The following is a 20,701-nucleotide window of genomic DNA, read 5'->3' on the forward strand; positions in this document are numbered from 1 at the left end:
GCATCCAGTAATAGATTTCTTCATCCATTCCACCAACCACAATCTATCAGACCATCTGGCTGACAGCTATTGGAATCATTTAAGTGGCGTGTGACACTCTCTCTGAGTAGAGGGAGTTTGGAAGTGGTTGACAGGAAGTCAGGAAATCATAAGAAAATGAGCTTCAAAGCTTAGATAGTGCACGATTTAAAATATCGACTACTGATCATTTTTCTGTGGTAATCATAATTTGTCAAAGCAACCAACTCCCACTCTGCAATCAACAAGAAAAGATTTTTTTTTTTTTACACTGTCAAAACAGTCTACTTTCATTGTGAAGTACTGCCATCTTGTGGATGCCATTATTGGTTGGATTAAATAGGTTTGGTTTTAAAGGTTTCAATCACAAAGCCCAATCCCACAGTACATTTGTGGGAGAAAAAAGTGTTTTTGTGCAAGGCAGCAAAACCCCCTATGTTACACAAATTCATTCGGAAGGAATGAACCTAAAGCTCAGAAAATTATTGGAAGAAGAATGTGGAAGTTAAATGACGTTCTTCCAAATATTAAGGAAATGTGTTTAAACTTCTAGCCTTTAGGGTGTCAGTATTAATGTAAGCAAACTGCAGATTACTTCTTTTTTTCTTGTTATGTATGACACATTCAGTTTAAATTAAATAGAATACATTTTAAAATGAAAAGTTTCTTCTACAGCTGACTGTCACTGTATATATTTAGTGAAAATAATACACAGTAATAATGGCCCTGCATTGTATTTGTCTGATGTATAAGTGATTCCTAGAACAGTCTCGAATGAACCTTACAGCTGGCATCCTTAGATCTGAGTTTTATTATCAAAGGACACCTACTGAGATGTGAAAAACATATGTATCTCAAAGGAAAGTAAATGTCTTTTCTCAATACTAAGTTCTTTTTCCCTGCTTCTGCTCCCTGTGTGTACCTGCAACTTTCTGGGCTATTATTCTAGTCTGTCTGGCAGGTTGCCCAGTTTGGTGGTCTCCAAGTGAACATGATACTGAAATCAGCCGCCGGCTGTGATTCGTAGAACATCAAGGAGGCTCTGTGGAGTTCAGTCTGGAGGGCAGCCAGTTACTTAACACTTGTCAACAGTTCTAATGAAAGTGACCTTTTTCCTCCACGGCCCCTTTTTCATCAGCAAGGTCAAAGTTCATCTCCCAATGCTGCTCGTCTGTCGATCTAAGAAGGCAAACGGTTGAGGAAGCAAGCTCAAGAACAGGAGACATAAAGCTCAGAGGGGGAAGGGAGACAACATGCATTAGTTAGCTCTTGCTTAATGTATGCTCAGCTGGTCTTTGAGACAGATTTTTAATGAGCTTCGGCGCACATTGCATCACAAGCTCCAGAGACACCAGGATTTCGTAAAGATCTTATCATAAAAGTGTAGAAATGTATACTGATAACCTTTCGTACCACCTAATGTTTTTCTCCTCTTTCTTTCAGCTCTCTGTTTTCTATTATGTCTTCCAAACACAGATGTGACCGGCAGACTGAATGAAAGAAAAAGAATCAGCCAGCGTCCCTCTCCTCCTCCATATCCCCTTCACCCCGGCCTCTTACACATGAAAGAGGCCGCACAACGTGAATGGACGGCCGGCGGGGTGTGTGCTATGCGAGGGCCCCAAACCCAGACACAACACAACACACACAGCTCGGCAGGCCACCGCAGCTGGGCTGGAATGTGACCTGCTTCAGACTTTAATGCCAGACAAGAGCCCGAGTGTGTGAGTGTTAAATACAAGAGCAAAGTAGGAGGACATGGATGGAAGGATGTCTTACAAGAGCTCTAGAGCAAATTGTCAAACCGCTTGAATATTTTTCTTTTCAGCTGAGGATTGACACTACAAAAATGAAGAGCACAGAGTAAATTCAGAAATCATCTTTATTTATTTACTAATCTTGGCTATAAAGGACAAAAGACTGCTCTGTAAGTAATTAGATTCATATTCCTCTGTACTGCATATATTCACTTAACAAGGTCTTAAGACAGAGATAAAGAAAAATAAATATGACATAAACAAGTCCATAAACATATTCAGTGTTGTAAATGAAACACAGTGATTCCACAAAAAATGGAACCCTAGAGCTTATTTGTTTCTGGCAGATAAACTGAGGTTTTGTATTGCATTATTGTGATCTCAAAGGGGTAGCTAAGGAATTTTAATGCGAGGTTCTGTTAAGCAGTTATAAAAAGTAAACAATTTATCTGAATTATTAGCTCCTCTGATATCTTCAGATTGTGTAAGGTTAGTTTACTCCAGAGGCAGAGCTTATGATATTTAGTCCCGAATGGGCCCCAAAAAAGTGGACTTCTACCAGCGTAAAAAAACTCAGGTCATAGACTCAATAAAAAGGAATGCGTGCTTACAGTAACTGCTGTACCTTTAAATCACTATCAGGTACATAATAAACAATACATAAGTCTCGTTGCACCAATCCAGACAAGGTAGTCAAGACTGAAGCTAACAACTAGAACAAGCGGGAGGGCGGGGGGTCATCGCATCACCTCGCAGATCTGAGGTGATGTTGGATGATTCTTTTCAATGTTTTGAATGAGACTCGGGTCGTCAAACTCTGTGGAGTTATGGCTGTTGGACGGCAAATGATCCTAACAGTTTATATGCTATTTTATGAACCTTTAAACCATTGTCACATTGGCGTTGCACTGGCATTTACGTAGAAGTGAGTGATTATTTACACAGAAAATGGAGGTAGGAGGCAGATGATCGCCAATGATCTTCCTGTGAGAAACATGCTGAACTTTTAAAGCATTTCTTGCCAGAATATGAAAGTCAAGTGTTGTAAAAAGATAAAAATATTAGAACAGTTTAAATATTCAACTTTATACTGCTATACTATTCCGTAATTTAGCTACTTAAGCTTAAAGGTTTGTAGAATAGCATAAATGGCAACAATGCTTTTGAAATTCTATAAGTTTTAAGATGATCAAAGTTTGCTTTGGTCTCAGCCCCTCTTGTATGAGCTGATGTGTTTAGCCTCTGAGACTAACCTGGCAGAATGAAGGTAAGGGTTTCTGACCAATACAAATGTGGATATACATTAAAGGTTAACTAATCATACTTACATAAACTGCAACGATTCTTCTATAATTTTACATCAGAATTGCTTTAAGACAGTAGAAGTCCAGGTTGGTGTTAGCCTAACTCAGGCTAACTAGCATTAGCTTTAGCCTTCAGGCTTTACTAAGCAATATTTCTACCAAGTGAAGGCACATATAGAGCAATCTACAGAATATAGGATATTAATTACTTCTGACTTTTTTTTTTATTAAGACCTCACTTCAAAACTACTTGACATTCCCCTTAAATTAATAGTTAGGCCATTTGGTGAAGAGGTTAGGAGCAATAATTATCTTACCTTTCTGAACTTCCTCACTTTGAATGAAATTCTAGCCTCAAAAATTTGCTAGCAATTTGTAAAAATATTATATAATGAATTCTCAAACCATATTTAGAGAGTTATCTACAGCAGGTAAGATCATCACTCCTCTTAAAATCTCCACAGCACCCAAGCTATCCCTTTAAGTGCTAAAGACAGCTGTCACACAATAGGAACAGTACAAAACACCAATCAAAACAAAAGGCGTATAATAATTGTATGAAAATATTACTAATTGAATAATGTTAGTGCATACAAGATATGAATTGTTAGGGTAAAATATTAAATATTTTTCTCAGAGTGAATACGTCTTTATAACAGTTTTCTAAGATCTTTTGAGAAGAGTAGAAACAAGGGAGAAAAAAGTGAAATAAAAAAAAAAACTGGCTGTCAGACAGATTGTTGAGGTCACAGGAGTTTAAAGCAACCTGAAAACAAACACAAAGGAGCTGTATTGCTGGCATGACATTAGGTTGAAGAGAAATCTTTGAGGAAATCGCAGGTTTTCTTCTGGACAACCTCACGCAGCTTTCGGATTCTGCGAGTACTGGAGGAGCCAACAAAACTGTCGGGCTGCAGGACGGCCATCCCGTTGTGAACATCCCCCATAATAATCAGCTGTACGTCGGATATGGTGATATTAGGGCAGGGGCAGTTCCAGTCCATGTTCAGAAGGGTGACTTCCAGAGGTTCTTTGCCGAAGAACCTTAGACCCATCTTCTCATCCTTCAAGATCTCCTCCACGGTCACCAATGCATGCCCTGACTCTTGCTCTTCTGTCAGCTCAGTCATGCGCCCAAGGATCACAAAGTCACTCTTGCAGAAGCTGGCGACCATTTTGCCTCGAGGCTTGCACACTTTGCAGTTGTGGTTCTTTGGAAAGGGGCACATCTCTTCGCAGGCCTCTTTAGATTCAAAGTTGTTCTCGTTGCCACCACAGCCTCCGTAAACAAAGGACTGGCACTTTTTCAGGGTACTGCTGTATGCCCAGCGAGGCTCATATGCCTTGCAAGGTCCCTGCAGGCTTGGTAGGCTGCAGGGTGCTGCCAGCTCCCCCCCACAGGACAGCATGCATGCTTCATAGGTGTCAAAGTGGTTTAGGTTTTTATTGCACTGGCTGTAGGTAAAGGTGAAGCAGTTGTTCCTCTTCGGCTCGTAGTACCAGCTTATGCTTTCCTCTCCACAGTCGTCTGTGTCGGGACTCTTGAGGCATTCGGCCGCTGGGAATGGGAGGTTGGTATTATTCCCCTCCGCATTTTTACCTCTCGGTTCTCTCTTGATCACGGCCAAGGGAAAGTGTGACGACACGCTTCCCCTGATATTTCTCGCTGTGCATGTGTAGATTCCGGCATCTTGAAGTTGGGTGTTGTATATGACCAGCTGGCCAATGTTGGTCACCACAACGTTACCTCGTAAGTGATTGGGTCTCATTACCACATTATCCTTGCCTTTCAGTTGTTTCTCCCAGGTGATTTCCGGTTGTGGCTTCCCTGACGCCTCACACAAGAAGCTGGCCGTCTCACCCACAAACACAATCTGTTTGATGGGTGAGTTGTATATGACAGGAATGTCAGTTGGGATGGTGGTCTGAAGGGCGGTAGTGGGATGTAATGTGGTCTCCACAGGGATTGGACTTGTGTTTGGCCAGGACAGGTGATACCTGTAGGTAGATAAATTGAGATAGTGAGTCAGTACTAAATGGCAAGCAATATATACACTACTTTTACAGTGCCTAGCAAAATAATTAATACCCCTTGATCTTTGTGTTTTGTGGCAGTCAGTTTGTTGGATGCTGCATTGAATAGAACTATAAGAAATGACATGAGCTGTTCAAATCTTGTGTTGGTATTTTATAAACTACTGAAGCCACTGTGTTGTTGCATGACTTTGTTGTGATGTAATGTTTTCCTTCATGCCTTCCAGGCTTCCACAAAGCAGCTGAATTACAATCAAAGTAAATTACACACAGCTGGACTTTATTAATACATTACTTGATTTCTGAAGGCAATTGGTTAACTGGATTTTATTTTGGTGCATCAGCTGAAAACACAATCCTTCCACACTTTTCACATTTTTATTTGCAAACCTTTTGAAAACCACTACACCCTTTTTGTTGTTCTCTCACATAACATCCCAAAATACACCTGTGTTTATGAATGTAATCTGACAAAATGTGAAGTTAAAAGCGGTAAGAAAGGTTTTTGCGAGGCACTTTAAAAAGTCTATAAATAAAATTATTTAGACATTGATGAAAGAAGCAAAGGACGTTTACCTCACGAATCAGGCAAATAAATGTCTAAAATACTTAACATGTTACCTGCAGGTGACCTCAGTGATTGAGACACCCTTGGAGCAGGCCTCTGCGTCCATGTAGCACTTGTTATAATAAGTCATGCCGTCAGACGCACACGTGAAGTGGGGCTCCCGCTCACAGCGGTCTCTGCACTTACAAACAGGCTGGCCGTCCCAGATGTCGCACTCGGAGCCTTGCTGGGTGCACATGAACTTGTCGCAGGTGGCGCCCTTTGGCATGCCAATGGGGCCCTTGTTGCCCTTAGTGTCTATATAGCGTGCCGCCACACAGCTCTTGTTTCCGCAAACGTTAGGGCAGCACTTCTCGAATGGCTCACAGTCCTGAAGTTAGGAAAAGAAAACATGGGGTTTGGAAACTGATAATGATGTGGAAAAATCATTTAAATAATTGATCTTATTGCAGTGGTATAATGTTATACTACACAATAGATAGATAGATAGATAGATAGATAGATAGATAGATAGATAGATAGATAGATAGATAGATAGATAGATAGATAGATAGATAGATAGATAGATAGATAGATAGACAGACAGACAGACAGACAGACAGACAGACAGACAGACAGACAGACAGACAGACAGACAGACAGACAGACAAATGTCTTGAAGAGGGACTTTTTCCCCACTCAATAAATTTGCTCAAATTAGAGACATCAATTAATAAATATTGGTAAATATGTGGAAATTAAATAACAAGATTTATTACATTGTCATGTTTGATTAATCCAAATCAGTATTTTCAGAAACTGGGGTCATCAGTCTATTACTTTAATTCTATTTTAACTAATGGAAGCATTTTCACGGTGCACAATGAAACAGGGCTCATTTGGAAACGATGCACAGTAATTTAATAGCATGGTTGAATTAAAAAATTTTTTAAATAATTTGAATTTTTTTAAATTTATTTATTTTATCAGAATATGGAAGACATACATGCAGCTTGTTTGTGATTCTGGCTTTCTACTATAACCTTAAAAGACTTTCAACTCGTTCTCATTATGTCGATTATTTAGCACATTTAATTTACTGTAATATCTAGAGTTTATGTGAGGTGCGCTCACCTGGTCGGATTCACACTCCCGCATGCAGGTGCTCATCGCGTCCACCCAAAGGTTGGGGTTCAGGTCATTGGGACACAGACCTGCGTGAGAGTACACCACCTTTGCCGCGGACATCATAGGCATCGCTGTCACCCGGCAGTTCGCATGCAGGAGGACAGTCCAGCAATGTCCAAGAACAAACCAAATCCATCGGGGAAACAGCATCCACCACATCTCGACAGAGGCGGGGGGGAGCAGGGGGAATCAAAAATGTTGAAGCTCCGATGAGTTTAACAAAAGTGCAACGTTGATAAAAGTTTACAAGCTGCCAGAAATGTCATTAATTAATCTCAAAAATCATTCAGATGTATCGTATCATGTAGCGAGCGTCCCGGACTGGGTCTCGAACTGCAGAGTTTCCAGGTTCAGGTTCAGCTGTTGCTCCACGCTTTGCAGAAAGGGTTCGGTTTGAGGCAGACGGTGCTGTGCGAACCCCCCTCAAGCTTCGGCTACATGAGTTACAGTGGCCTGTCTGCTCACACAGCAAACCCCAGCTGCGTTACAGTCATGATCAACTTAATTAAAAAAAAAAAAAGAAGAAGAGAAAAAAAAGGTTTGCTGTTTCAGGAAGAACTGGCCAGACACTTGCGGCAGCCTTAACCCTTAGCTGGCAAAGTCGGTGGAAGGTGGAGGATTATTTTTACTCTAAAGGTCTCAAAATTTTACATTAAATTACTCATAAACTAAGAATTTGTGGGTTAAAAAAAAGGTATTTGGAATATGTTAAATTGAAAATGGGTTCATTTTAGATTTCTTTTACAATAAAAAACCTATGACACACTTGCATAACAATAGATTCATTATCTTTTTATTTCATATTTAGTTTGGTCGTCTAAGCAATATATCTTTGGTAGATTAAAATTTGCTCCACTCTGTAGGAGTGTAGGATTGATTGATTTCTGCATTTTCATAGAACGGTAGTTATATTTAAACACAATTGCAGGCAGATACAGTAGATAACCCCCTGATTTGAACGCCCTAAACTCTGCGTGATGATATGTTCACCTCTGATTTCCAAAAGCAATCAAACCAGCATTAAACACACATTTGTACAGACATGCACAAATAGATGGTATTGAAGGGAAGAAATTAGTGTCAATACCGATGAAGAATGTTTTTAATCAGTACTTTAAATAAGTAGAGACTCTATAGAAGTGGTGAAAACCCTGACCACAGGGTCATATTTCATGGCAACAAATAATGTTCCACATGACGGAAAATTGAAAAAAAAAATCCTGTTCTGTCACGTTCATAAGAGCTACAACATTTTGTTTGTTTCAGCCCTTATGAACATGTGTCTGTTGAGCAGCTGCATGACATACAAAGCAGGGCTCAATTGGCTTTTACACTGTCAGTGACTTTCTTATTACTTTTTTTTTTTTTTTTACAACAAGGGTAAGATTTTTGGCACTAATAGCTTGTCACACACACTAGCAAACTTGCACGTGCAAACAGAAAAAAATGAAAACTTTGTTAATTTACCAAGCCTCTAGTGTTAGTACACTCCAGCTGCAGTTTATTTCCTCAAAATAAAATATGTTGTTAATAGTAGTCCTATCTTATCTTATTCAGAAACTTTAAGAAATGTGTACAACAGTCAACAATGGAGTACTGTAGACACCATCTGCTAGCATCTGAAAGCACAATATTGACATGCAAGAAGTCACAAGTAGTGCAGACAGCTTGAACTCATGCTGTGAATAATGGTGTTGTTCCCCAAAAAGCAATTCCTGGAAGAGAAGGCTTCAAAACAAACAGCTGGTGTGAATGCTTCAGCTTGTTTAAAACAGACAGAAACATGTGTTTGCCATTAACTTTCAAACATTGCTTGAAAGTAATATAAAATATCTTTTTTCTATATTGTAAAAAAAAAGATATTTTCCCTCTTACAGATTTCTGCTGTTTTTGCTTTTTTGTCAAACATAAATGTTTCAGACCATTTAGAAATGTTTTTACAACAGACAGACAGGATTATCTGACTAAATACAAAAAGCATTTAAATGAGATTTGCATTTACTAAAGGAAAAAGAAAGCTATCCAAGCCAACCTGGCCTTCTGAGAAAAATATAAAAAGATATTAAAGACAAAAACTGTTTAATTACTGCTTGGCCTGTTGAATCAAGAATTTATCTATAAACATGAGAAATTAGGTTATTGACAAATGTCAGTCTAAAAAGCCATTTCTAACACTATTTTTAATAATCATCCAAGACATTTGGAAAATGATTTGACAAGACAAAAGAGGAACTTTATGAAAGTTGTTTGATACATCTGTAAAACTTGCTGTGATTGAATGAAACATGAATTCTATAGGAGTCTTGAAGGATAAGGAGTCCCTCTGGTCGCGGTTAGACAAAGACAGAAGGTTTAGGAGTGGCTTAGATAAAGTTTTAAGTTTAACTTAAAGATCTGTGATCTTAAACAGGTTGTTTGTGCTCAAAACCTTTCCAGTGTGAAAATAAAATAAAATGATTCTGCCTCAGACAAAGTTTCCGGTAAAACTGTAGCAGCAGAAGTTTGTAAATGGATGGAGAATTTGTTCCATCCATTTCCTAGTGGATGTTTCTCTATAGTAATGTGTTAAACCTTAATATTTGTTACTGTGTGCATGCAGGGTGCGGTCGGAGATATGGATATTATGCTTCCCAAGCTGAACCCCTGCTGCTTCTAATGAGGCCCGGTGATCTTCAGACCAAACCCTGCAGTCTCTGTCTGGTCCCTGTTGTCTGTGAGGAAATTTACATGTAAACAGGTGAGACATCTATGGGCATAAAAAGGAAATATAGGATCGTCAGCCATGAGGGCAAAATCTATTTATAGCTGATATGCATTAGCGACAGGGATTTCATTATAGGAAAGTGAAACTGCTCATAAATATACAAGTTCAATTGGTTGCAAATGTGCAAACACAGTCAAGCTGTGCTTTCACTGTCTACTCACCCACTTGTTCCCCCCACCTCTCCCGTTAGGCCCCCCACCCTTAACCTTCACCCCTCAAGACCCTGCATTCCCAGCATTGTCAACACTGAGGCTTACAGGGCATGTAGCATATTGAATCAAGCTACATGCGGGACCCCTCATGGGGGCCGCTCTATCAGCCTTCAGTCATGTATTGTCTGCAATTAGACCTTGACTTTGACCTTCACCGTGTTTGTGAGCAATCGTAGCTCAGACACTGAGTCTGTGCGGGGTTTAGTACAGTTTTGTAAAGAGGAATGAGCGAAGTGAGGATTTCTCATTTTTTAACTATAATGTATTTTCTTTGTTGTTTAGGACAGTTTTGTTGGGAAATACTTTTCGATCTGTTAGAGAATGACTTGAACTTTGCTCAGTGACAAAGAAATCAACTTGCGACTAATGTTGCCTGACCATGTAGATCCACTGCTTCTACTCCCTGCGCTGGATGTCTAGAAAGCTGGTTCAAGACAATAAAGGTATTCTAAGTGCATTTTAAGCTTAATAAAAGTGTCTAAATTCAAAGCAAAGGAGAGGGACACATCCAGCTACAGGACGGCTGTAAGCTTAACCCCCACTCTAGTCTAGACATCCAACAGAACACATCAAGGCCAGAAGACTTGCATAGCTTTGTCCTTGCGACCCTGTGTAGATTTTGTAATATTTGTTCTCTGCAGATTGCATCACCTGGACATCTGGTCACCGCATGAACACTATTGTCTTCATTTCACAGATACAGCAGTGACGATGTGTCCGTAAAGTAGATGCTGTTTGTGTTCTTTAAGTCGGACAGGGAACACAACAAAACCTCATGTTCTGCAAGATCATTGCAGGATAACACAACAGTGGGTTGTTGTGACGACTGACTGAACATGCAGGGCACCCTGCAGCTGGAAGGTGGCGCAATTCCTGCAATTCAACAAACTCTTCTAATATGCTCAGGTCTTCAAAATAATTATGAGCGCTGTAGCTTAACATTAGCCTGCTGCATCTTTTCCCAAACCAGTTATTGTTGTGTGTTTAGCATTATTACTCTGTTGTAACAAAAATGAACCACCTGACGCAAAGCATCACCCTACTATAAAACAAAAGGGCTTACAATATTAAGTAAACTGCCTGGGCTAAATCTCATAAATGCGTCAATTCTACAATTTCACATGAAATCGACAATCAGTTGGTTGAGACTTGAACACAATGGGTGTGCTAACAGGACAATAGTGGAAAAACATGAATTGAAATGTTAATTTGTTGCTTTCTTTTAAGCTGGTGTGATTAAATTTGACACTGTGTGGATTCAAAACAAATACACAATATAAATGATATTTTTGTACCAAAATATTCTAAATCTTTATATATTTAAATGTTTAGCTATTAATTGAAGTTTTTCCATTTGTTTGAAAAACTGATACCGATCATAATCAATATCTATATAGTTGATACACTGTTAAAAATATTCTGAGCTTGATTATTGTCAGTTTGAACAAGGTAACGTTGAAAATCCCAGCAGTGCTGTTGAAGTTAGGTTGTCGGGAATTACTCAAATAAAAATGGTCAATCTTCTGTCTGAATGAAAAGGAAAACAAAAACCATTGCATGTTATCATAGGCTACTCTAACCAGACAAAAACATAAGAAACGGTCCATTTAAAATAAAGGATGAGGAAAACAGATTGTTTCATTTACCATGCTTTTATCAAAGAACAGTTAAAGGTTTCCAGAACAAAATCACAATTTTAACAGTGCCTATTTATTAGATTATTTGTACATGTATACAGGTCCTACTGTATATAAAAATATCAGACTCTGGATGCATAGGTTAATTCCAACTGTATTCTGTATTTTGAAATAATGTGCAACCAACAAGCACAACATAGGCATCCCCTTTTCACAAAATCAAATGTTCTTAAAAAAAAGGAAAAAAAAAAAAGCACATTTCATTTAGCATACATTGTTTCAGTTCACAATGTCTGCTTTGTTATTTCAAGCTCCAGCATCGCACACGTGGCATAACTTCTCTTAACATCGTCTCGCTCTTCTTACTGAAACACGTTCCTCTTCCTTCACATTGCACTTCAACAAAAGCATTTCGGATCTTTCGGTGATGAACTCCTGCACAACTGCAGGAGATTTTTTTTGACACAAAACAAACAAAAAAAACCAAACAGGCCTAGCTGGTAAAAAAAATATATATATACACAAACACTACCTAAAACCCAAATTAAAACAAAGAGTTAGAGGCTCAAGTATATTCAGAGAATTAAACTCTCACCACAAGGTAAGACGCTGATTGTAAGACATATTTAGTATCCATTACTGAACTTTAAACAGGAGCCCCAGTAACATGTTAACATAGGCAGCGTAAACAAATCTGCTATCTAAGACAAGTGTGTGTCTTTAGAGTAAATATGTATTTTCTCAGTGTTCAAGATATTCTTCAAGTCAAATTCAAAGTGACCTTTTTAAATTGTCAAGCTAGAAAAAGTGTCAAAGGCAAATGTTAGTTCTGAAATAATGATTCAAAAAAAGGACCAGACTGGCTTTGAACAGAAAAACTGTAGCCGTATGATAGATACTGATGTTATGCGTAGTCCTCAACATGAACAAAGAATATCATGGCCAAGTTCCAAAAGAAAACAAAAATCTGTATGTTTTCCTTTAGCACTTGTGAGAAAACAAAAATGAAAACAAAGCTACCTTCTCCTCTAAAATAGTGACAGGTTTGTTAGTGAAATTATTGTCTTTGCTGGCTAGTCCGGTTTATTTATTTCTTTTTTTGGGGTCTCAATTCTAAATTGACACTAAACAAATTGACAGCAATGTAAAAATATTTAACACAGGGCAGGATTAAACGTTTTAAGATGAAACCTCATACACATTTGCTTTGCCACCAGAATGCAAGATGTGGCTCTGCTCTGAAAACTGAAGTTTGATTCTGGCTGCTGAACATAAAAAAGTAGCAGCAATGTAGTGTTATGTTCAAAAAATAAAAAGCATAACTCCTGTGTTATTCGTTTACCACAGTGGAATTATTTCAAAAACAGGAAATAAGTTTTCTTTAAATCGTCTCTGAGAGGATGCAGATGAGAATATATGTTTATTTGAGGCCAATAAATGAACTACTCCTAATTAAGTGAGATAAACTTTGCTTTCATTTGGCTAATAACAGATATCGTCTGTGAGAAGACACTATGGTTTATGCAAAGAGCATGTGTGCACAACCAAGACTAAACGGATATGACTCTGTAGCTCATTCTGTCAGAAACCAAAGTTGCTGTGTGGTCCACTGCGCTGCAGCTTATCCGGCATGGTGGTCTGATGATGATCTTATGTTAATCCTTCCTGATGTCCTCTTGGCCAGTTTTCCACAATAAAAACTTGTCCATATAAGGCGATCGCAGAATCCAGCCCGTTAGGAAGACAAGCCAACGTCCCCCTCTGCTGACCCACTTACTCCTTGGCACGAAGTGCAGTGGGAGGGCATGATAAAGAGGAAAAAAGAGGGTCAAATACGTTGCACATATTCGAGGATACCATGCATCAGCTTTCACTTGGAACTGATTCGGGTACACATAAGCAGCAGCAGCAGCAGGCCCAGAAGGGGATAGGAGGAGGACAATAGCTACAGTTGTACAAACAAATCCCAGCTGAAATATTGGTCAAACATCAAAGCTGAACAAAGCTGGAACAAAGGAGCTGGGCAGGGCGACTATCTGAGGTTGCTCGAGGGAAGCTACAGAAGCCCGTCGTCGTCAGGGAGACCTCTGGGTCTGGGTTTGCTTCAGTAAGTGAGGCGAGAGGCCTTCATGTTGTAGCAGGGCCTGTCTGTCAGGCTCCCCGTACCAGAGAACAGGGACAGGCCTTCTGCTTTCTCCAGCACAACCTCCAGCTCCTGGAAGTCCTGCAGCCGAGCCACGTCCTTGTCCTGAATAGGAAGGACAAATCGGTTGGAATAAAGAAATTCCTGACTTATAAAAATACCAGTTCATTAATGACCAAATTGTTCTGACAAAGGGTGGTGGAAGTTTCTCAGTTATGAGCTGCCAACCTATAAAAAAAAACTTAAATTAGGACAATTTAAGCTGACTGGTGTTTACAGGAGAGTAAAAAAGTTTTGAAATTAACGTTGAGTTACTGCGGTAATATTACTAATGTAATAGACATTTAGGACGCTTGCCTGTGATTCTGTCTTTTACAATTGGATTTACAAATACTATCTTTATCAAGCAATCTTCAGACGAGATGGTCGACTTTTTAATCACATAATTTAAATTAGGGCCAAAACAATTAATTGTCGTGAATCGATTATTGAAATAATTGTCAACTAATTTAGTAATCGGTTAATGGCTACCTGGAGACTCAAAGGAAATTTCCACTTGCTAAAAGAACAACACATTCAGAGTCTTAAATAATCCAAAATTGTACAAAAATTCTATAAGGTTGGCATTTAAGATAAATAATAAAAAATAAAAAACTGATAAAAATGTTCTACCCAGAAATCAGGTGGTATAAGTTTAGATTCACCTGGTTCAATTTTTTTTGAAGTCCTATTAAAAACCTTTTGCTATTCAATTATTATCCAGAAATTTATCAACATGTTGTTGTTGATGTTAAAAATATGTTTTTAGCTATAGATGTTTCCTTTGCTACAAACGACTAAACGTTCAATAATGGAATGCTATTAATGCATTTCAGCCAATAAAATGTATATTTTCTTATTTAAACATGGAATTGAATTATTTGTAACTTTTAATATACTGTATTTCTAATATTATATAAAAAAGTCTTATATGATTAAATGAAAAATTTGCAGAATTTATTTTCCAATTAATCAATTGAATAATCAATTGCTAAAATAATTGTTAGTTGCAGCCCTAATTTCAATACACTTCGATTCGCAGACAGCATTTTTTTTTTCACAATACATGTATAGTAACGCATGAGTACATAATCCGCAACACATCTGTCAGCTGTACCTTTCTTAACATGGTGTTTGGCAGCTTGCGGATCTTCTCCACATGTTCAGCACTGATGTCCAACTCGCGGCAGCAGACTCTCAGGAGGGAACGGTAGGTGAGCTCCTGACGATCCAGTTCTACTTCAATGAAGTCGTTCTCCCGTGCATTTGGGTTCTGGATTCGAACCTTCAGAACCAACTCTAAAAGAAAAAAATGAGAGATACCTCCTTATTACACACATAATATGGCTTGTTTAACAGACACAATGGGATCTCAGGATAACTGCGTCACCAGTTGATTATAGTCATGTACTAACAAAGCAACCTTGTTGGACCAGTTAAACTTCTCTGCATATTTGTCTCTGTTGTAGGGGTCAGAGGTCAAGGTGAGTGATGTCACACCCACTAAGAGCCTTTTCTGCTTCATCAAGTTGTATGCTGTATGTGGGAAGTTCAGTATTTTGTTTATGTAAAAACTAAACAACAAACAAGTAGTAGTTTAACCCACCTTGTACATTTACAGGAAAGGTGCTGGTGAAAAAGAAAGGCTGAAACGCTGGCATGGGCCCATTGGCCTGGCTGTAGCTCAGCTGCTGTGGAATAGATTGTTGACGGCTCATGGTGGGGTTCGCGCTGGCCACTGGAGCCTGAACCTGTGTGCCGCCGCCACCACCGCCGGTCAAGCTTGGGCGCGGCGAGGCCAGTGGAGGTGAACTCACAGTACCGTTGTGGGCCACCATGTGAGGGTAGTCGGCATGGTTGACCAGGTGAGGCTCCACTGAGAGGTCAATAGGCACCGTGTGGTTCACAACAGTGTGACTGTGGGATGAGGCCATGCTGGGCGACACGCCGTTTTGCTCAGGCACAGGAATGAATTCAGCAGCTGGAGGTTGGCTGTGATTGACGACGGGGTTTGGTGAAGGGGCGGGGCCGTCGCACACCATGCTCTGGGGTTTCTGGAGCTCATCGGTGGAGGACAGCGAGGCTGAATCACTCTGCGTGTCTTCAGCGTAATCTCTAGAGCCGTTCTGTGTGAGGGGCTGGGTTTGGAGGATCTCTGACTTATTGTCCATCTTGGAGTACATAAAGGGCGGGTTGGACAGGTAATTTGGGATGATTGGTAACTCAGGCTCTTTCACCTCAGGCACTTCCTCCACCTCAACTATGAAAGTGCACAGACAATCATTATTTATTAAAAGGTTGACATAATGACAAAGACGATACTTTAATAGACAGATTTAGACAAATAATGGCTTGGGTTTTAACTGAACATAGCAAAATTGGAACATGATAAGAATAAGGAGAACATTAAAAAAAGATCTAACCTCCCAAGAGTCTCTTGATCTCTGGTTTAGATGTAAGCTGAGAGGCGAGCTCCTCTTTAGCCGTGAGGATTTCTTTGTCCGCTCCACAACTGAGTAAGTAGGACACAATGTGCTTATGGTTCCTCTTGCAAGCCCAGTGCAGGCATGTCCTGGTGGAAGAAATCAAAAATTGCTCTTTCCATCCATTCATGCTCTGCAGCTTCTTTGTTAAACAGTCAAAGAAAAATATGTCTACATTTATCATTTAAAAACAAACATGCTCCTTTTATAACATGAAACCTGAAAATCTAATATATCCAGATGGTGAAGTGTAGACGAGCCATCTCTAAACTTAAAGTATCACGTTTAATTAAAAAAAATAAAAATGGCTGACATTGTAATGACAACCATTCTTTCCAAACTAGAAAGAACTCATTAACTCAAGGTTCATTCTGAGGTATTTTTAACATAATGCTATACAAAAATCTAGGATAAATATTGTTAATTTTCTTTCAAGTAAAATGTAATAATCCTTTGGGATTATTGGCAAACATCATGTAGTTCACCAGAAGTGTTTGGGAACGCTCTCAAACACGTTCTCGTAATGATCATAAATGATCATAAATGAGTTTGATCATTTTTGATCAAACTATTAATGATAGTTTGATCATTTGTACACATTTTTGGTAAACTTTTTGTTTTGCAGAATAAGCTTTTTAATTTAGAATTTGGTTACCTTTTTGTAACGTCACTAAGTTCCTAACTTTTTTTTTTTGCTATATAACATTTTTATTCACCAGTCTCATCACTTGTTTCATGCAAAATGTTTTTCAGCATATCACCTAGGTTATGATTTTATACATGATACGTAGTTTTATATTTCAACAATTAATGATTATGGTTTACAGTTAATGGGAACCAGAAATCCAGCTTCAATTAGAAAAATTCAGAGGATGAAGTAAAAAAAAATAAAAATAAAATCTTAATAAAAAAACGCTAATGTTATGGCCACACCCTTGACAAGGGAATCATGGGGAAGACTGCTGCCACAAAGGTTCACTCCTAAAGAAGCTGGTTGGCAGTAGTGTGGTAGAAAAAGTGCACAAACAGGGATATTAGAGAGTTTAGGGGGAGATTTACAAGACTTGCACTGCTGCAGGGGTTTCAAGAAACACCACACACAGACATATATCCATGATACGAGCTTGAGCTGTGGCATCCCTTGCATCAAGTCACGCTATTAACACACACATGTCTTATCAGGACTAAAGAGCTGTAATTTATTGTAGCTATTAAATTTTACTACAGTTTTAGTACAGTGTGAATTATGCAAATCTGAGAACATTGTCCTGACATGTTTCAAAAATGTCCTCCCCGAGACACTCCCACATGTGCCAGCTTGGCAGACGTAATTAAAAGGTTACTGTGAACACTGCTTATGTAAATGTCTGATTATATGAGAAAGTAACTTCTACGTTTCTATTATCTGTAATCTATAACAACTGAAATTAAAAGAAAAACAACTGCTACCAACAGGATTCTGTCTAATAAATATTTTTAAATGAATTTGAACATTTTAATTTTAATTGCTGAAATAACATTTTTTATCTAATTCTTTTAAATGCACCTGTTATCACATTTGATCTAGCTATGATCAGAGCCTTTATGGAGTTCACCTGGAGCCCTCAAGAACCAGCTTAACAGCTTTAACTCAACCTCAACATGACAAAGTTCTGCAGAGGCCTGCTAATGAGCCATTTTTGATTCAGGTGGGTTGAACCAGAGAAAAAACATAAATGACACCAGCCCTGAAGGACTGACTCCCTATTGGGATTTTTCCCCCCACTTGAACATGTTATCCTTTTGGATCCGTTGTGATATTATTGTAGTTTCACAGCAACAACGCGCCTATTTAACCACTGGCATGCAGAGTGATAAAGGGCATTTCGACAGACTCGGAGCTCTACGGCTCGGATAAAGCAAAAGAGGCAAGGCTGACTGGTTAACAGGCTTAGAGTCGCCTAATAGGATAACACTGACCATTTTTATCCCTACAACGACGCACTGGGCTCAGTGACTCCTACGAGGGTTTCAATTGGTGAAGCTAAACACAACAAAAAGTCAGTCACAAACTGCGGTAATTTACTAGAAACACTTACCACCCGTTGATCTCGTTCTGTGAATTAACATTCACCCCGCTCTCCACCAGCGACCGCACTTCGTCTATATCCCCGATGGCAGACGCTTCTCTCAGGCGCTCCTGCAATTCTTTATCCAACGAAGTCGTGGACATTTTGGCACCAGCAGCTAGCGGAGTGAGACCATAGGACGGCAAAAGTGTCTCGACAATAATATGGTCTGACACTGTGTTCGCTAGTAATGCCCACACAGAGTCCCGCTGAGAGTCTGACCAGCTAACCGGTCAACCTTACCTATAAGTGGCTAGCTTGACTTGACAGGGGATGCTAGCTTGTGACAACAAATAGCTTCGGCTAACGTAACTTCGTTTTGAAGAGTTCTTCAAATCCTCAGACTGGAGTTAAACACTCAACATTCAATTATGATGTTAGTTCATGTCATACTACCATTGACTATAGCCTGCCTGGGTCATTCAGACAGTAGTGACGGTGTCCTGTCAGTCTCAAACACCACCGCTTGTTCGTCGAGTCGGAGGGGTTAGGATGTGACAACATTATGCACCCAGGTAGTTGGTTCCACTTTCTCATATTTTAGCTCAAAATACTGTCGTTACATTACTCTTTATTGCTATTTTTCACAGCTTTGTCTGCTTAACAAATAAATCCGATCTTTAAAAAACAAAACGAGTTAAATTAGCTTATTAAAACTACGCATGTATAGTTCTATTTTTAATGCATTATATATATAAAAAACTGTCAATTATTTTTAAATGAATGCCAACAGCATTCACACTAATAAAACATATGTAAATAAACATTATGAGTTATTGTAATGTTTATTACATCTAATATAGGTAAATGACTATTGCATCTCCAAAATGTGACCACTAGAGGGAAATAAATATCCACATGCCAGCGCAGCCGCTATCCTAGATCTGATCCATCTATCCATCCATCCATCCATCCATCCATCCATCCATTTTCTAACACCCTTGTCCCTAGTGGGGTCGGAAGGGGTGCTGGTGCCTATCTCCTGCTAAGGTTCCGGGCGAGAGGCAGGGTACACCCTGGGCAGGTCACCGTCTGTCACAGGGCAACACAGAGACAAACAGGACAAACAACCATGCACACACTCACACCTAGGGAGAATTTAGAGAGACCAATTTACCTAACAGTCATGTTTTTGGACTGTGGGAGGAAGCCGGAATACCCGGAGAGAACCCATGCATGCACAGGGAGAACATGCAAACTCTGTGCAGAAAGACCCCGGGGCGACCCCAAATCTATCCTAGATCTGATATAACATAATCAGTTTTTGTTGTTGTTCTTTGATGAAACAGTAAGAGACTATAATTCCTGCCCCCATCCATCAGCATCTTGAATAACTCTTTGAAAAGCCTTGCATAAGTTCCAACAACATTTAAGTTTCCTATGGGATCAATAAAGTGTGATTGACTGTCAACCAATTACTATCAATTTTCCAGAGCATAAACTTAAAAAATGTAGGCTATGTATTGTGATGATAAAACTTAGTAGAAGCAATATGAAACGGAAAAAATGCTAAGCTTTTTAAAGGTGCACTAAAGAGGTGGATCGAGTAAACACCAGTAAACTTTTCTGGTCAAACTAACCAGTTAAGGTCATAATGTTGGCATAGAATAGATAAAGAAGGGTATATTTTGATCACTTGACAAACTAAACCCTTATTTTAAGGCGAAACTGACCCAAAGTCATGCCACAGCAATTAATTCAGATTTAAGTCTGAACTTTGACAAGGTCATTTCTAAAAATTTTGAAACTCTTTTCATATTTGTCCTAACATGAACACTAACTTAATAAATGAACTATAAGTTCTTTAAGTTCTAAATGAGTCATTGAATTGAAATGATTGTAGATTCCAAAGCCCTGTAACATTTTAGAGTTTGATATGTCATTGAATTTTTCCTCATCTCTTCCACAGTTTTGTTTGGCTATATGATGCTGCTTTTTGATATAGTTTAGCCTATTTTATGTTTTCAGAAAGGTTTTATGATCTCTTGATTGATTCTACAGATCAGACAGTAATCAGGTTCAGTCAGTTCCATTCACCTTGTAAACAAAGGTGAATGGAACCTTTTCATTGTTGACGTTGAACCAAACAAATATGGTAAGCTGTGTTTTCTGACTGGACTTGAAGTTTCAAAATTACATTTTGTGTGTGCTCTTGTCATGGTTTTATATGCTCTGAAACATTAAACTGTAACTATAAAAAGCAATAATAATAATAACAATAATAGGAGAAATCTGTAAGATGCAAAAAAAAAAAAATTCATAGCATAGTTTATAAGACATTTATTTGCTCACAACAGTGGGACCATGCGTGGGACTTTACTGAACTCTTAAGTCTATTTAAAGACAAACATTGATGTAAACTGTTCCTTCTGTGTTGTTTGCCCAGAATCGGTCACTCATTTGTTCTGGTTGTGCCCTCATTCTAAAATATTTTGGCAACATTTTTGTAACTTTGTTGATTCCAAAA

The 20,701-nt window shown here is 38.9% G+C and overlaps 2 protein-coding genes across 3 annotated transcripts; both read right to left on the reverse strand.

Moving 5' to 3' along the window:
- Nucleotides 1-1,882: 1,882 nt before the first annotated feature.
- Nucleotides 1,883-7,355, reverse strand: LOC102216509 (WAP, Kazal, immunoglobulin, Kunitz and NTR domain-containing protein 2). The gene is made up of 3 exons (XM_023349648.1): nt 6,795-7,355; nt 5,735-6,051; nt 1,883-5,077 (listed from the first exon to the last, which is right to left on the reverse strand). The coding sequence occupies exons 1-3, from the start codon at nt 7,005-7,007 to the stop codon at nt 3,886-3,888; spliced, it is 1,722 nt and encodes a 573-aa protein (XP_023205416.1). The 5' UTR covers nt 7,008-7,355; the 3' UTR covers nt 1,883-3,885.
- Nucleotides 7,356-11,460: 4,105 nt separating this feature from the next.
- ankrd40 (ankyrin repeat domain 40) lies at nt 11,461-18,745 on the reverse strand. 2 transcript variants are annotated; one of them, XM_023349697.1, is made up of 6 exons: nt 18,478-18,745; nt 18,205-18,352; nt 16,067-16,215; nt 15,250-15,903; nt 14,761-14,942; nt 11,461-13,709 (listed from the first exon to the last, which is right to left on the reverse strand). In XM_023349697.1, exons 2-6 carry the CDS (start codon nt 18,336-18,338, stop codon nt 13,566-13,568), a joined length of 1,263 nt encoding a protein of 420 aa, XP_023205465.1. In that variant the 5' UTR covers nt 18,339-18,352; nt 18,478-18,745; the 3' UTR covers nt 11,461-13,565. The 2 variants fall into 2 exon arrangements, with proteins under 2 accessions (XP_023205465.1, XP_005806397.1); XM_005806340.2 differs by having other exon boundaries at nt 18,205-18,744.
- Between the last annotated feature and the right edge of the window lie 1,956 nt (nt 18,746-20,701).

This window comes from Xiphophorus maculatus, chromosome 16 (genome assembly GCF_002775205.1).
Source record: "Xiphophorus maculatus strain JP 163 A chromosome 16, X_maculatus-5.0-male, whole genome shotgun sequence".
NCBI lineage: Eukaryota > Metazoa > Chordata > Actinopteri > Cyprinodontiformes > Poeciliidae > Xiphophorus > Xiphophorus maculatus.

Bases quoted from the DNA above. Each gene is read 5' to 3' on its own strand.
- LOC102216509 (XM_023349648.1), bottom strand. From the start codon at position 7,007: ATGTGGTGGATGCTGTTTCCCCGATGGATTTGGTTTGTTCTTGGACAT. The intron at 6,052-6,794 runs GTGAGCGCACCT...TCCTAACTTCAG, and splicing joins GGGAGTGTGAATCCGACCAG to GACTGTGAGCCATTCGAGAA. The intron at 5,078-5,734 runs GTAACATGTTAA...ATCTACCTACAG, and splicing joins ATCACTGAGGTCACCTGCAG to GTATCACCTGTCCTGGCCAA.
- ankrd40 (XM_023349697.1), bottom strand. From the start codon at position 18,338: ATGTCCACGACTTCGTTGGATAAAGAATTGCAGGAGCGCCTGAGAGAA. The intron at 16,216-18,204 runs GTAAGTGTTTCT...TTCTTCCACCAG, and splicing joins CAGAACGAGATCAACGGGTG to GACATGCCTGCACTGGGCTT. The intron at 13,710-14,760 runs GTACAGCTGACA...CTTCCTATTCAG, and splicing joins CAAACACCATGTTAAGAAAG to GACAAGGACGTGGCTCGGCT.